At 42.8% G+C, this 14318-nt stretch overlaps 1 protein-coding gene across 1 annotated transcript; it reads left to right on the top strand.

The window, feature by feature from the left end:
• The first annotated feature begins 7647 nt into the window (after window positions 1–7647).
• Window positions 7648–11911, top strand: LOC146398330 (olfactory receptor 1A1-like). The gene has a single exon (XM_084985653.1). The coding sequence runs from the start codon at window positions 7648–7650 to the stop codon at window positions 8782–8784; it is 1137 nt and encodes a 378-aa protein (XP_084841779.1). The 3' UTR covers window positions 8785–11911.
• The last annotated feature ends 2407 nt before the right edge of the window (window positions 11912–14318 follow it).

The raw sequence follows: 14318 nt of genomic DNA, 5'->3' as shown, positions 1-14318 counted from the left end.
TAACCTGTGTCACCTTCCCTAATACAGGCCATGTGGACTAAAGCCTAGGGACGTTGTTCTGCAGAACAGAGTGCCTCCTGGTCCCCCACTTTCTAGATGCAAAGGAGTCATGTGCTTTGTTGTATCACGCTCTCCCTGCACGGCTGGACACAGCAGGGACTAACATATGTGTTGTGGATCTGAACACAGGGCAGGTAAAAATAGAGCAAACAAATGGTGTGACTTGAAACTTGGGTAGAGGAAAAAGTAATTAAATGTTGTTTTAACATTTCCCATGTGCACATAGTCTGATAGATTTTGGAGCGGTTCTAACAAATACATGAGTGGAATAGGAGTTAATGAGATACCAGTTACAGTTGGCATTGACTTTTAGTGCTAACTATGTGCTAGGCTCTGCTATAAGGATTTGCCAGATATTAAAGCATTTGATCCGCACAACAACTTTATGAGGGTATTAGTATTACTCCCATTTGAAAGACGAGGAATTATGTCCCAGAACTGTCCCAGGTCAGTTATAGGCAGTGAGTGGAGGAGCCTGGAGTGAAATCCAGCCAGAACTCAGAGTCCTCACCATGGCCCACTACAGAGTCAGAGTGACCTCTCTGCCACAGGAGGTGCTAAGCCATAGGATAATGACCATTCATCAGGGCAGGTATAAAGGTGGTACACACATGAAATGGACTGGATAACCTCTAGGCCCAAGTGAGACCTCCCGTCAGCATGGTAGACAAAGAAGGCCTAACTACCACCCAAACCCGACTCAAGTCAAATCCTAGAGGAAAGATGAACTACAGTTCCTTTGCTTTGCACATTTCACATCAGAAAAGCTTCTGCGTAGCCTGATAGAATGACCAATCCTTGGATCCCCAGGGGAGGTTCTAAGTTGGTGCTAAAACAGCAGAGGAGAAGGGTCCATATGCCAACAAAGCATTTACAATAGGCCGGCCCAGGGCTTGGACCCTAGAGACATACTCTCCCTACAACCATCCTGCCTATCCTTCCTTCTGGAAGAGAACTCTGGGAAATATCATTCTTGAGAGCCACTGCCTCCCTCAGGGCATAGTTATACAAGGGTGTTCACAGCTCAACAATTAGGTGGATTCTGGCCTGAATGAAGATGTGGGAGAGTCACTTTTCAGGACCTTATAATCTGGTGAACACATCATGATTAGATCTCTCTTACGACCCATCTTGCTTCCTTGAGGGGAAAGCTAGAGTCCTGATCTTCAGGTCCTAACCAGGACAGCTCCTTCTGCCCCTTCTGTTCTGCGGTTGGGAGTCTCAGGGTTCTTCTTCCTAAGCTATTCCAGTCCTGTCTCTTCTGCTTCAGAAACACAGGACCAGAGACTCGCTCTCCAGGACTACCCCTGGCACATTCTCTGCTTGCCTCCAAAAATGGATGCCAGCGGATGCTGGACCAGCTGCCTGTAAACTCCCTCTTCATGGAAGAAGAGTGAAGGGAATAGGATCAAGACCATTTGGGGGGCAGCATCTGAGCTGCTCTCCAGGTAGATGCTGTGAATGTTAGAGCAGAATCTCTTCACCAACATCAAGGGATGAAGGGCTGGCAACTGGCACACATACATCACCTCCCTTAACCCCACCACATCCTCAAGAGGTAGGTAGGATTCTGTGGTCTTTTTACCAAATGAAAAAACGGTGACTGAATTACCTACAATCACACAGAGAGGTTGGCAAACCTAGGACTCAATTCTTGGCTGCAGACCCAAGTTACCAAGACATGATGGCTACAAGGTGGGGAGAGAGAGATGTATGTGTGTGTGCACACACATGTGTGTGTGTGTGTGTGTGTGTGTACGCCCACGTGCACTTGCACAAGCCCACTTTCTTAGCGAGTAGGAATGGTGATTCTTAGTTCCTAATGAACAAGAAACAAAATTCTTGTTTTGGTTCAAAAGCCTCCATTTGCCACACTATTAACCAAACTTGTCTTTCCAGACTGATTTATTCCTGCTTTTATCCTGCGTGCTTAGTAAAGATAGAAACTAAATTTTGCCGGAAGTAGTCCTCTCATGAATGAATGCTCTGAGATTTTCTCCATGATAAAGAACTTGGAATTCATCTATTATGTGAGGGGTAGGCAGTTGGTTACTGTAAAGAGGGCACACAATCAATATGATACTTTTACGTTGGGATCCAGTAAGCAGATGTTTCTACAAAGTTTGTTAAAAGAAAGAATAGATAAGCACTGGGGTGGCAGCTAGAAAGAGTTACAAGATTGAGGAGCATTCACTGAATGACTAAAATGGCCATGTGTACCAGCTAATGGGAAAGAGGTGATGTTGAGATAGAGAGCATTTTGCAGCTGAGAGAAGAGTGGAGCAATGTGACTGAAAAACCAAAATAACAGGATAAGAGAATATTGGATGTATGGACACGCTTCTTCTGAGTCTTGGGGAACAGACTGGAAGTAAGTGTATGGCAGGATATCCAGAGGAGACTCTTCAGGAAATGCTACCCCTCTCATCTCAGAGGCGATGGCTATTCTAGAATGAGTAACATACTCCCATTCGGGACGCATATGTCTCCTACATGTGCATGTATTATTTTACATGTTAAATTGTACATACACTGTGTGATATGCCTTATGATGAAAACCAATTGGTTTTTTCCATCACATTATGAGTTTTAAAGATTATTTAATGTCAACGCATGCTTTTTAGCTGTCATATAGAATTCATCAATGAAAAAGTCACAAAGAGCTCGTCCATTTCTAAGCTTTCTGTGTGAAGTGTACATGCTTTAAATGTTTTCTGCAATACATGTGTTAGAGATTCTCTTAGGTCCAAGCAAGATGCGGTATTGCTGATTTAGTTAAAGCTGTGAGAGTTCTGCACTTTCCTAGATATGGGATAATTGGTCTCCAAATGATCTTACTAATTTTTCCATTTCTTCCGGACTACTTAGCATTGTCAGACTTTACACTCGCTCTAAGACAAAGCATGTTACATTAAATTTGGTTTTGATCTGGTTGAATATCTCCTCTTTGGCTTATTCATTCATACCAGTGTTTTCTATGACTTGCCTGTTTAAGTCTGTTGTCAATTATTTCCCATGGGTATTGGTCTTCCTTTCAGTCGGCAGTAATCTTCTGTTTTCCGAATACCAATCCCCTACTACCATCTGCATGGCACATACTTCTTTAAGTCTGTGATGTGTCTTCCTCCTTCCTTTACATGGTCTATTTAGCACAAACATTTTAAATTCCAAAGAATCAAAATTTACAATAGTTTCTGTGGTGTTATGTATTTTTTTTTTTTTTTTTTTTTTTGGCTATTTCATGGGCCGCTCCCACGGCATATGGAGGTTCCCAGGCTAGGGGTCGAATCAGAGCTGTAGCCGCCGGCATATGCCAGAGCCACAGCAATGCGGGATCCGAGCCACGTCTGCAACCTACACCACAGCTCAGGGCAATGCCGGATCGTTAACCCACTGAGCAAGGGCAGGGACCGAACCCACAACCTCATGGTTCCCAGTCAGTTTCGTTAACCACTGTGCCACGACGGGAACTCCGGTTTTGTGTATTTTGTGCCTGGGTAAAGAAATAACTTCCTGGAGTTCTTGTCATGGCTCAGCTGGTTAAAGACCCAACATTGTCTCCTTGAGGATGCAGGTTTGATCCCTGGCCTTGCTCAGTGGGTTAAGGATCTGGCATTGCCATGAATGGTGGTGTAGATCACAGATGCGGCTCGGATCCCACATTGCTGTGGCTGTGGTGTAGGCTGGCAGCTGTAGCTCTGATTAGACCCCTAGCCTGGGAACCTCCATATGCCACAGATGCAGCCTGGAAAAAACAAAAAAAAAAACATAAACAAAAACAAAAACACCACTAAATAAATAAATTCGCACCTATCATAAATGTATTTCCTTCTCAAGTTGTTGACATTTTGATTTCCACAATTAATCCATTAAGAATTGTTTTTCATATTTTTAAACATATCCAATTATCCTAGTACTCCTTACTAAACAGTCAGTCCAACTGTGCCCAGCTTACTTCTACACCAACCAGTGTCAGGCAACAATTTCTAACAAATAAATTCATGTGTTTGTAGGCTCTCTGGAGGGTCACATAGCTGTATTTGTCCATCACTATGTCAGTACTGATCTGCCACATTAAGTACCTGAAGAAATCACTTTCATACTTGATAGTGCTCTTCTTCCCTCTTTACTTTCCTAAAAATTGTCTTACGTCTCCTTGGCTCTTGGTGCTTCCACATGAGTTGTTGACTCAGTTGACTACATTCCATGCTTAAAAGAAACCTGTGGTATTTTGACTGGGCTTGTGATGAGTTCATACCTTACCTGGAGGAGAATTCACCTTTCCACAATAACGTCTCCACATTGCTTAGCTATTCTTATTGTCATTCAGTTTTACAATTTTTAATGTCTTGGACTCTGGTTATTAGAATTTTTTTCTAGAGTCCTTAAATTCCTGTTCTTATCAAGAATAGGAAGTCTTTTAAAATGATAGTGTGCAATTTAGTGTACCAATATTATTGAGGTGTTTTGTTGTTGTTGTTGGGTTTGTTGTTGTCTTGTGCTTTCTAGGACCACACCCACGGCATATGGAAGTTCCCAGGCTAGAAGTCAAGTGGGAGCTGCAGCTGCCAGCCTGTGCCACAGCCACAGCCACGCAGGATCTGAGCTGTGTCTGCGGCCTACACCACAGCTCATGGCAACACCGGATCCTTGACCCACCGAGCAAAGCCAGGGATCAGACCCGCATCCTCATGGATCCTGGTCGGGTTGGTGTAACGCTCAGCCATGAAGGGAACTCCCACATTATTGTTTTAATATTGATTTATACCAGACAAACTTGCTGAACCCTCTTAGTTCATCTCAAGAGCCTCCTGGATTTCCTTTATAGACAAACGTGTTTTCTGTGAATTCTATCCATTTTGTTCTTTCATTTCCAATTCTTATATGGCAAAGATTGCTTCCAGTGCTCAGGTGCTATGCAGAAGGCTCAAAACAAATTCTCTGCTTCCTTTGACTATGTAGCCACATCTCCCAGGGTCCACCACAGCATCACCTCTGGCTTACAACTCTGGCTCTGAGGGGGTTTCTCCTTTCTTTCTTTCTCAATTGTACGTGATTCCATTTCTTTCCTTTAGGTTGGCTATGTGCCTTTTCTTGAATAATTTTTGTAGTATTTCTGTGTGTTTTAATAGGAATGGGACATGTCAATATCAGATAAGTCTGCCATGTGGCTAAGCCTCGGTCTCTATTGTACTCTCTACTCTGTCAGCGAACCACAATTTCTAAGCCCTTCTGTTTACTGAACCTTCTCAACTCTGAGATAGTATGATTCTGTGTATAAATGAAAAAGGGAATTTCAAGAGAGAAAAATTCATTCATTTAGGTGCAGAGATGGAAAGGAATACATCATATTTAGGGGAACGGTATTCTTACCTGCTTCGTCTGTGCCCAGCACATAATTCCAATGTGTACTACTGGAGACCCTGAGAATTGGTAGTTAAATTAATTACAAATAGAAGTAATTACTGAGTAGAGGTCTCTCTAGAAAAAACAGTGAATTATTTAGGATGTCCTGGACTATATTAACAAGTATGTGCACAGCATCTAATGGTTAAAACAGAATAAAGTGTATTTCTCCCTTATGTAACAGTCCTAGTGGGTGTCCTTGGTGGTGGGTGGCCTTCCTGGATGCAGAGAGCTAGGGACACAGGCTCATTCCACCCTGCGACTCCACCTTCCTATTCAGCCTACTGGCCACCTGCATCCAGCTGGTGCAAGGGGAAAGGGAATTTAGAGGAAGTCCAGAACTGGAACATGTGAATGGATTGGCTAGGCTTCAGTCACGTGCCCACACCTCAGCACAAGGGAGGCTGGGAAATGTAGTCAAGCTGAGGATCCAGGAAGAAGAGAACAGAGTGTATTTGGATGAGATGCTAGGAGTCTCAGCTACAATTAGTACACTTAGATTCAAGGAGGAAACAGGAGGGCTCCAGAAGTATCGTAGTTAAGAGAGCATTACAATAGTTAGGTAGAAAATGATGGTGGTCAAAGCTAAAGCACAGAGACATTAAGTAGGAAGCCTATGTTCGAATTATTCCAAATGAGGAATCAACAAGATCAGATCTAGAGGTGAGGGACAGCCTGTGTGACAGTGCCTGATAACCCCTGACATGTGGGGGGAGATGAAGTAAGCATGGATATATTCAAACTACTGAGTGTAAATACATGGGTCCATAAAATGAAAACTACTCCAATCTCTGCACAGGAGATATAAATAAACAAGATATTCTTTTCTGTGGAAAAGTTCCTTTGTGCCATAAATTAGATTCCAGATATAAGTGATATCATATGGTATTTGTCTTTCTCTTTCTGACTGACTTCACTTAGTATGAGAGTCTCTAGCTCCATCTGTGCAGCAATAGGAACTATATCCAGTCACTCATGATGGAGCATGATAAGGGGACAAAAAAGAATGTATACATGTATGTGTAACTGGGTCACCCTGCTGTACAGTAGAAATTTGACAGAACACTGTAAACCAGCTATAATTTTAAAAAATTAAAATTATTAGATATATATATAAAGTAAATACACAAGATATGCTTCTCTTGAAAAAAGCTTGCAGTCTGCTTAGGTTGAATGTTCAAAGTATGGCGCTTGGTCAGACATGTTGGCAGGATGACTGAATGAGGAAATATGGGGAGGGGAGATCAAATCTACAGATACGGGCCAGAACGTCTACTAAGCAGCAATTGAAACCACGATGGAACTGGATGAGTCCTCAAAGGAAATAATGAAAGAAGGTAAGGTAAGGTCAAAGCAAAAAAATATTATGATTTTATATATATATATTTATATTAAACATTATTACACAAAATATATATATATTTAAGTGTTTGAAATAGAGATGAAATCTATCCAAAGAGGTGGTGATATCTTCTTTTAAAAAGGGACACCTAAAGTAAACACTGATCTTGTTTTGTTACAACCTAATCCCAATTGTCTTTGTGACTTACAATCTTTGAGGCCAGTCTAGACACTTGTTACCTATTGGGCTCCGGGCTCATTATGAGTTTGGCCAGTGGAACAATTTCTACTGTCCAGGGGGCTCCTGGTACGAGCCATCCTTTGCACTAGAGTGTTTTCTTAAAGACTCCAAAAAGCTATCCTTTCCTTTTCACGGGCAGTAAGATTAGCATGTGACTATGGCTTCTCCATGAAGTTGTAAGGTCTTTGAGAACAAAGACTACGCCATGGAGGAACAAATGGATGAACAAACTGTATTTTCCCCAATTTATGATTTTGCCTCAAAGTCTAACAAAGTTTCTAGCACATCCAATTGAACATAATTGTTAAATGATTGATCCATAGGTGTTTGGGTGATGGGGCTGGGTTTGGAGAGGATGGGCATTTCTGATACACCCATTACTCACTTTTTCGACGTGGGTGTCTAGCGCTAATTGTCAATGTGTTCCACTGACCAACAGGGATATTCTCCCCCCCAATGTTCTGCCTATCTTTGGCTTTAGGAAGCCCAGGTATAGACACAGCAACCACAGGAGTCCAAGGTGGTGGCTTAAGAAGCTCATTACACACAGCAGTTCACAACTACTTCTGGATTCCTCTCCCTTTTCTACTAAAGGATCCATGAGAGAAGACAACCAGTCCTCCAACCTGGACTTCATCCTTCTGGGAGCTAGCGGTCAGAAGGAACAGGAAGACTTCTTCTTCTTCCTTTTCCTATTCATTTACCCCATCACATTAATTGGAAACCTGCTCATCATCTTGGCCATCTGCTCTGAGATTCGCCTTCACAACCCCATGTATTTTCTTCTCGCCAATCTCTCACTTGTTGACATCTTTTTCTGCTCTGTAACCATCCCTAAGGCACTGGCCAATCATTTTGTAGGCAGCAAAGCCATCTCCTTTGGAGGATGCATGGCACAAATGTGTTTCATGTTAGCCTTAGGTAACACAGATAGCTACATCCTGGCTGCTATGGCATATGATCGTGCCGTGGCCATCACCCCCCCACTTCATTACACAACAGTCATGAGCCCACGGGCTTGTGTCCTCTTAGTTGTTGGGTCTTGGGTGATGGGAAATGCCAATGCTGTCCCCCACACCCTGCTCACGGCTCGTCTGTCCTTCTGTGCAAACATGGAAGTGGCCAACTTCTACTGTGACCTTGCCTCTTTGCTCAAGCTGTCCTGTTCTGACATCCACTTCAATGTGAAGATGATGTACCTAGGGGCTAGTGTTTTCTCCTTGCCATTACTATGCATCATCATCTCTTACGTTCGGGTCTTTTCCATGGTCTTACGAGTTCCATCCACGAAGGGTGTGCGCAAAGCCTTCTCCACCTGTGGGTCCCACCTCACAGTTGTTTCTCTGTATTATGGGACAGTCATGGGCATGTACTTCCGCCCTCTGACGAGTCACAGCCTCAAGGATGCAGTTTTGACTGTGATGTACACTGCCGTGACGCCGATGTTAAATCCTTTCATCTACAGTCTGAGAAACCAGGACATGAAGGCTGCCCTGGGGAAACTCTTCAGCCAGAGAAATCTCCTCGTGAGCAATGTGAGGCCACATTGGAGACTGCAGTCACTTGGAAGTCCATCCCCAATGTCCTCCCCCTTACCAGAAGCCCCCTTTCATCTCTCAGGGCATGCCCACCTAGGTCTGCTGGCTTCCACTAGCTCTTGGCATGTCCAAAAGCAGCCATGGTATCAGCAACACGTGGCTTCGCCCTTTCAAGCATCTGGTACGATGGTGCTATGAGGCAACATCATCTTTTACTCTGTACCTCTGTAACCAATCAGGACCCTAGACCCCGCAGGTCCCCCAAGTGCCTCTTGTGTGTAGAAGAAGCTTGGCTCCTCTGACTCCCTTTTTTATCTATCTCTTCTGCTCCTTTCAGCTCTGAGTCACATGCTTCTGCTGAGCCATGCACACAGACATGGTAACCACGAAAAGAATTCTGATTACTGCTTAACTTTATACAAACAGCCCCTTATCCAAAACCTGTCTCCCACAGGGAGATAGGAGGTAGCAACAAAAATAGCAACTGTCAAGATTTATAGGAACATCGTGACCAGACTTATGTCAACTGACCAAGAACAAAGAGGTTCCACAACCCTCCTCAGACACTTGGTGGTGCCCAGGTGTCTGTGGTTGTCAGTCACCTTCTGACTTTAACCCCTTTGAGGATCCCCCTTCCCTAGCATAGAAGAAGCTTGAACTCTACCCTAAATTGAAATGGTTCTTCGGGACATTGGTCCTCCGGGACACTGGTCCTCCCTCTTCTCCTTTCACTGCCTTCCTGAATAAAATTGATTCTCCTTTCTACAACATCTTGTCTCGCAACTTACGGTTGACCATTGTGCGGCAAGGAGTGTGACCTTGGACGGGGTTACACCTCTTTCCAGGTGTTAATGTCATGTTGGATTCCCTCACTACACAATCAATGTGTTCATGCCTTCTTATCTGCTAATATTTCACCTTCTCCCTATTATACCCTAACGTATCCACCTTTGAAAGGGACATTAGGTTACGCCACTGTGTTGGGTCAGGTGGTAGAAAGCAATATTAGTCTAGCAAGTACCTCCCCCTCAATCCACTTCTATTCAGACAGGGTAAGGTTACATAGGTATAGAATGAGTGAGCTAGTCTGATCACTTAGACAATCCGTGTTGCCAGATCACAGTACAATCCACTCTATCAGACTCTTAGAAATCCTAAATTCAGATTTTAGCATGTAGTTGCTGGCACAGGAATTATCCCTGCCTCGGGGCCGGGTACTTGCAGCCCTGGTCCTGGGACCACTTATCACGTTGGGGTGGGGGGAGTGGGGAATCAAGGTAAGGTGGGAAAGAGAGAAAAGAGCATCATCATTGTACCAGAGTACACCTCCTTTGTCAAAAGCTGCCTAGGCATACTAGCTCACCTCCTGTTCCCCAGATCCACCAGGAAAACAGAAACCTGTCCAGTACCCACACTCCTCTAGCCCCATTCATTTTCACACTGAAGGCAAACACACACTCATGAGGGTGTATAAGCCAGCCCTTCATCCCTTTATCTCCCCTCATTTTGGACAACCATTGCTTCAACGGCCCATTCCAATTCTCCATGAACACAGCACTCCGAGAAGGACACCCCTCTGCCCATTGCTGAGCAGCATGGGCTGTGAAATGTGTTCACCCGTCTGAGGAAATAACAGCTGGCTGTCCAACGTGGTGCTACAGCTTCTGGACCAGTCCTTTTATGACACGATGGATATTTGCCTCGATAACTGGGAAAGCAAATCCCAGACCAGACAGAGTCGGTGTCCATTCCTGTCAAGACTCAATGGTAGCCCCTCTCAGCTACCGGCATCAGGCTCACTTGCCAGCTAAGATCAGGACCTTCCCTTCAGGAACTCTACCACATAGCCATCTGCCATCTCTGTCTCTTTTGCTGGCAGACAGAACAGATCTTCTTCACATTTTGTGCTTCAGGGGTGGGTGGGGGCAAGAGGAATATGTCAAGAGTCAACTCATTTCTGCATTGCTGCAGTATCCTGTGTCCACTCATTTCACGGACCCAGATGGCAACATCAAGTGTGGTCTGGTTTTCTCTTCAGACCTCTTAGTATTTGCTTAATATATTTAGATGCTCCAACGTTGGGTGCATGTGTATTTATGATTGCTGTATCTTCTGGATGATTGACTTCCTCAGCAGTATGCAATGACCTTTCTCCTCCTTATACCATTTTTGTCTTAAAGTCTATTTACAGTATAAATGTATCTATCTCTGTTCTCTTTTGGATTCCATTTGCAAGGAAGAGCTTGGGCATCCCTTCATGTGGAACCTATGTGTACTCTGAAAGTTGAAGTGGGTCTCAGCATACAGTTGAATCAGGTGTTTTTATCCACTCAGCGTCTCTAGGCTTTTGGACTGGAGAATGCAATCCATTTATATTTAGAGCAATTTTGACAGGTAAAGATTTATCATGGGTTGCTTTCTGGCTATTTTGTAGTCCCCTTGTTCCTTTCTTCCGCTCTTGCTTCCTTCCTTTCTCCATTAATGATTTTCCATAGTGGTACACTGTTATCCCCTCCTCTTTATATTTTGTGAATTAACTATAGATTTTTACCATGTGGTTATCAAGGCCTACCTAAAACATCATACAGATATAAAATGTATATGAATGTCTATTTTACACTGATAACCATGTAACTTAAATCACATACAAAAACCTTGTTCTTTTACTCCGTCCCTTTATGTATTTAATGTCATAATTTCTCTCTTTTTAAATTGTGTACCTATTAACAAATTATTTTGCCTATAGCTATTTTTAATACTTCTTTTGTATTTTTTTTTTTTTTGTCTTTTTAGGGCCACGTGTCCCACAGCATATGGAGGTTTCCAGGGTAGGGATGAATCTGAGCTGTAGCCACTGGCCTACATCACAGCTCATGGCAATACCAGATCCTAAACCCACTGAGCAAGGCCAAGGATCAGACTGGTGTCCTCATGGATACTAGACAGATTTGTTTCCACTGACCCATGACGGGAACTCCTGCTTTATTTTTATTTATTATTTTTATTATTTTTATTTTTGTATATTTTCCTTCTCTAGGGCCACTCCTATGACATATGGAGGTTCCCAGGCTAGGGCTCGCCAGAGCCACAGCAACATGGGATCCGAGCCGCGTCTGCCACCTACACCACAGCTCACTGCAACGCCAGATCCTTAACCCATTGAGCAAGGCCAGGGACCGAACCCTCAACCTCATGCTTCCTAGTAGGATTCGTTAACCACTGTGCCACGATGGGAACTCCTGGCAACTCCTATGTTCAATACCTCTGTCCTTTAACTAGCATTAAGTGGTTACCACACCACTACATTACAGAAATAGAAGTTTCTGAATCTGACTCTATGCTCTCCAGTGTGTCATATATTTTCATGTTGCTACTTAGTGACTGTTCATTTCTGCTGGAAGAATTCCTTTCAGCATTTCTTGGAAAGCAGGTTAGTGGTGATAGAATCTCTCAACTCAATGTTTGTTAGGGAAAGTCTTTATCTCACATTCACTTCTGAAGAACAAATTTGCTGAGTAAATTATTTTTGGTTGGCAGGTTTTTTTCATTTAGGCTTTGAGTATGTCATTCCCCTCTCTCCTAGCCTGCAAGGTCTCTGCTGATCAATCTGCTGATAGTCTTATAGGAGTTCTCGTTTATGAGAAATGCTTATCCTTTTACTTTTCCTACAAATATATTTTTCTGATGTTAACTGTCTAAAAAAATGTCAATTAAAATCTCTTTATTTTGTGTGTGGGGGGGTGTCTTTATTCATTTATGTCTCTGTGTCCAGGGCAGTTTCATTTTCATCTAAATTTTTGTCTGACTCACTGTATTTTTTGTAGTATCTTAAGAATGTGAAAGATAATTTATTAAAAAAAATTGGGGGAGTTCCCATTGTGGCTCAGGAGTAACAAACCCGACTAGTATCCATGAGGACATGGGTTCGATCCTGGGCCCCTCTCGGTGGGTTAAGGATCTGGCGTTGCTGGGAGCTCCAGTGTAGGTCACAGATGCAGCTTGCATCTGGCATTGCTCTGGCTGTGGTGGAGGCCAGCAGCTGAAGCTCTGATTCAACCCCTCGCCTGCAAACTTCCATGTGCTGAGGGGGCAGCCCGAAAAAGACCAAAAAGAAATGCTGTTCACTTTCTTAGGTTATTTGCACAAACACATTGTTCTTCCAAACACTTCAGGTGTTGCTTTCTTTTTCTTACTCTGAAAATATATTGTACCTATCATTTCTTCTTTTTGAAATGTCTTTAATGGAGAACACTATGACGGTACCTTAGAAATCTATTCATAGAACTACCCTATGACCCAGCAATCCCACTCTTGAGCATATATCCGGACAAAACTCTCCTTCAAAAAGACGCATATACCTGCATGCTCATTGCAGCACTATTCACAATAGCCAAGACATGGAAACAACCAAATGTCCATCGACAGACAATTGGATTAGGAAGATGTGGTGTATATATACACAATGGAATACCACTCAGCCATAAAAAGAACAAAATAATGCCATTGGCAGAAACATGGATGGAACTAGAGACTCTCATACTGAGTGAAAACAGTCAGAAAGAGAAAGACAAATACCAGATGCTATCACTTATAATTGGCATCTAATACACAGCACAAATGAACATTTCCACAGAAAAGAAAATCATAGACTTGGAGAATGGACATGTGGCTGCCCAGGGGGAGAGGGAGGGAGTGAGAGGGTTCGGGAGCTTGGGGTTAATGGATGCAAAGTATTGCTCTTGGAGTGGATTTACAGTGAGATCCGGCTGTGCAGCTATGAGATTGAGAACTATGTCTAGATACATACATCGTAACACAACAATGGGAGGAAAAAATATGGATACATGTAATATTCTTAGATAGATTTATATGTATGTATGTATCTATAACTGAACCACTGTGCTATACAGCAGAAAATAACACTGTGTCAACTACACTTCAAAAAAAATGAATTTAAAAAATAAAATAAAATGAAATGTCTTTAAAGGAGAAGGGATTTAGCCATGATTGGAATATTCCAGTAGGCAGTTCAATTTAACCTCTCTTTCCATTCAGAGATTTTTTTTTCTTTTTGGGAGGAAAGGAATGGTCATATATCCCTCGATAAGCTAAAGAAGCTGTAATCACTGGCCTTAGATAAGAGTTGCAAACATTTGAGGTTAAAATATTCTCTTCCCATTTCTCATATATTACTCCACAATTCCTTGACCCCAATGGTACCAGTAAATAAAATTTGGAATAACAATAAATTCCAAGAATGACATCAAGAGCAAAATGTGGTTACTAAGAAGAAAGTACACCATGGGAAGTCATTTTATCCATACACAAGAACCCATGATCTGGACTTTGAAACACGATCTAAACACGGGGCGAGGAACAACAGAGCACCCAGGATGTATAACCTGAAACTTGTCTAAAAGGAAATGTAATTAAACAAAGCTCCTTTCAACATCTACAATGGGCAGCCTCGGATGAGGGATTTGGGAGAGTTGTACAATTAGATGAATAAAGCCAGAATTAGTAAAATAGCAGTTGACATTTTCTAACAGCTACCTATGTGCTGGGCTTCATTTTAAAGACTTTTCAGGTTTTCGTTCGTTTGATCCTCATAACAACCTCATGAGGATGCTCTTGTTGCCACATTGTTACTCTCGTTATACAATGTACATTTAATAACGATCCAAAGTCAGTTGCAACCAACAAGAGGCAGAGCCAGAACAGGTACGCAGCCA

This window comes from Sus scrofa, chromosome 12 (genome assembly GCF_054392235.1).
Source record: "Sus scrofa isolate SSC_HxYL_T2T_F1_AM1 chromosome 12, Sscrofa_HxYL_maternal_Yorkshire_Landrace_v2.0, whole genome shotgun sequence".
Taxonomy (NCBI): domain Eukaryota; kingdom Metazoa; phylum Chordata; class Mammalia; order Artiodactyla; family Suidae; genus Sus; species Sus scrofa.
This window is presented reverse-complemented; position numbering and strand designations above follow the sequence as displayed.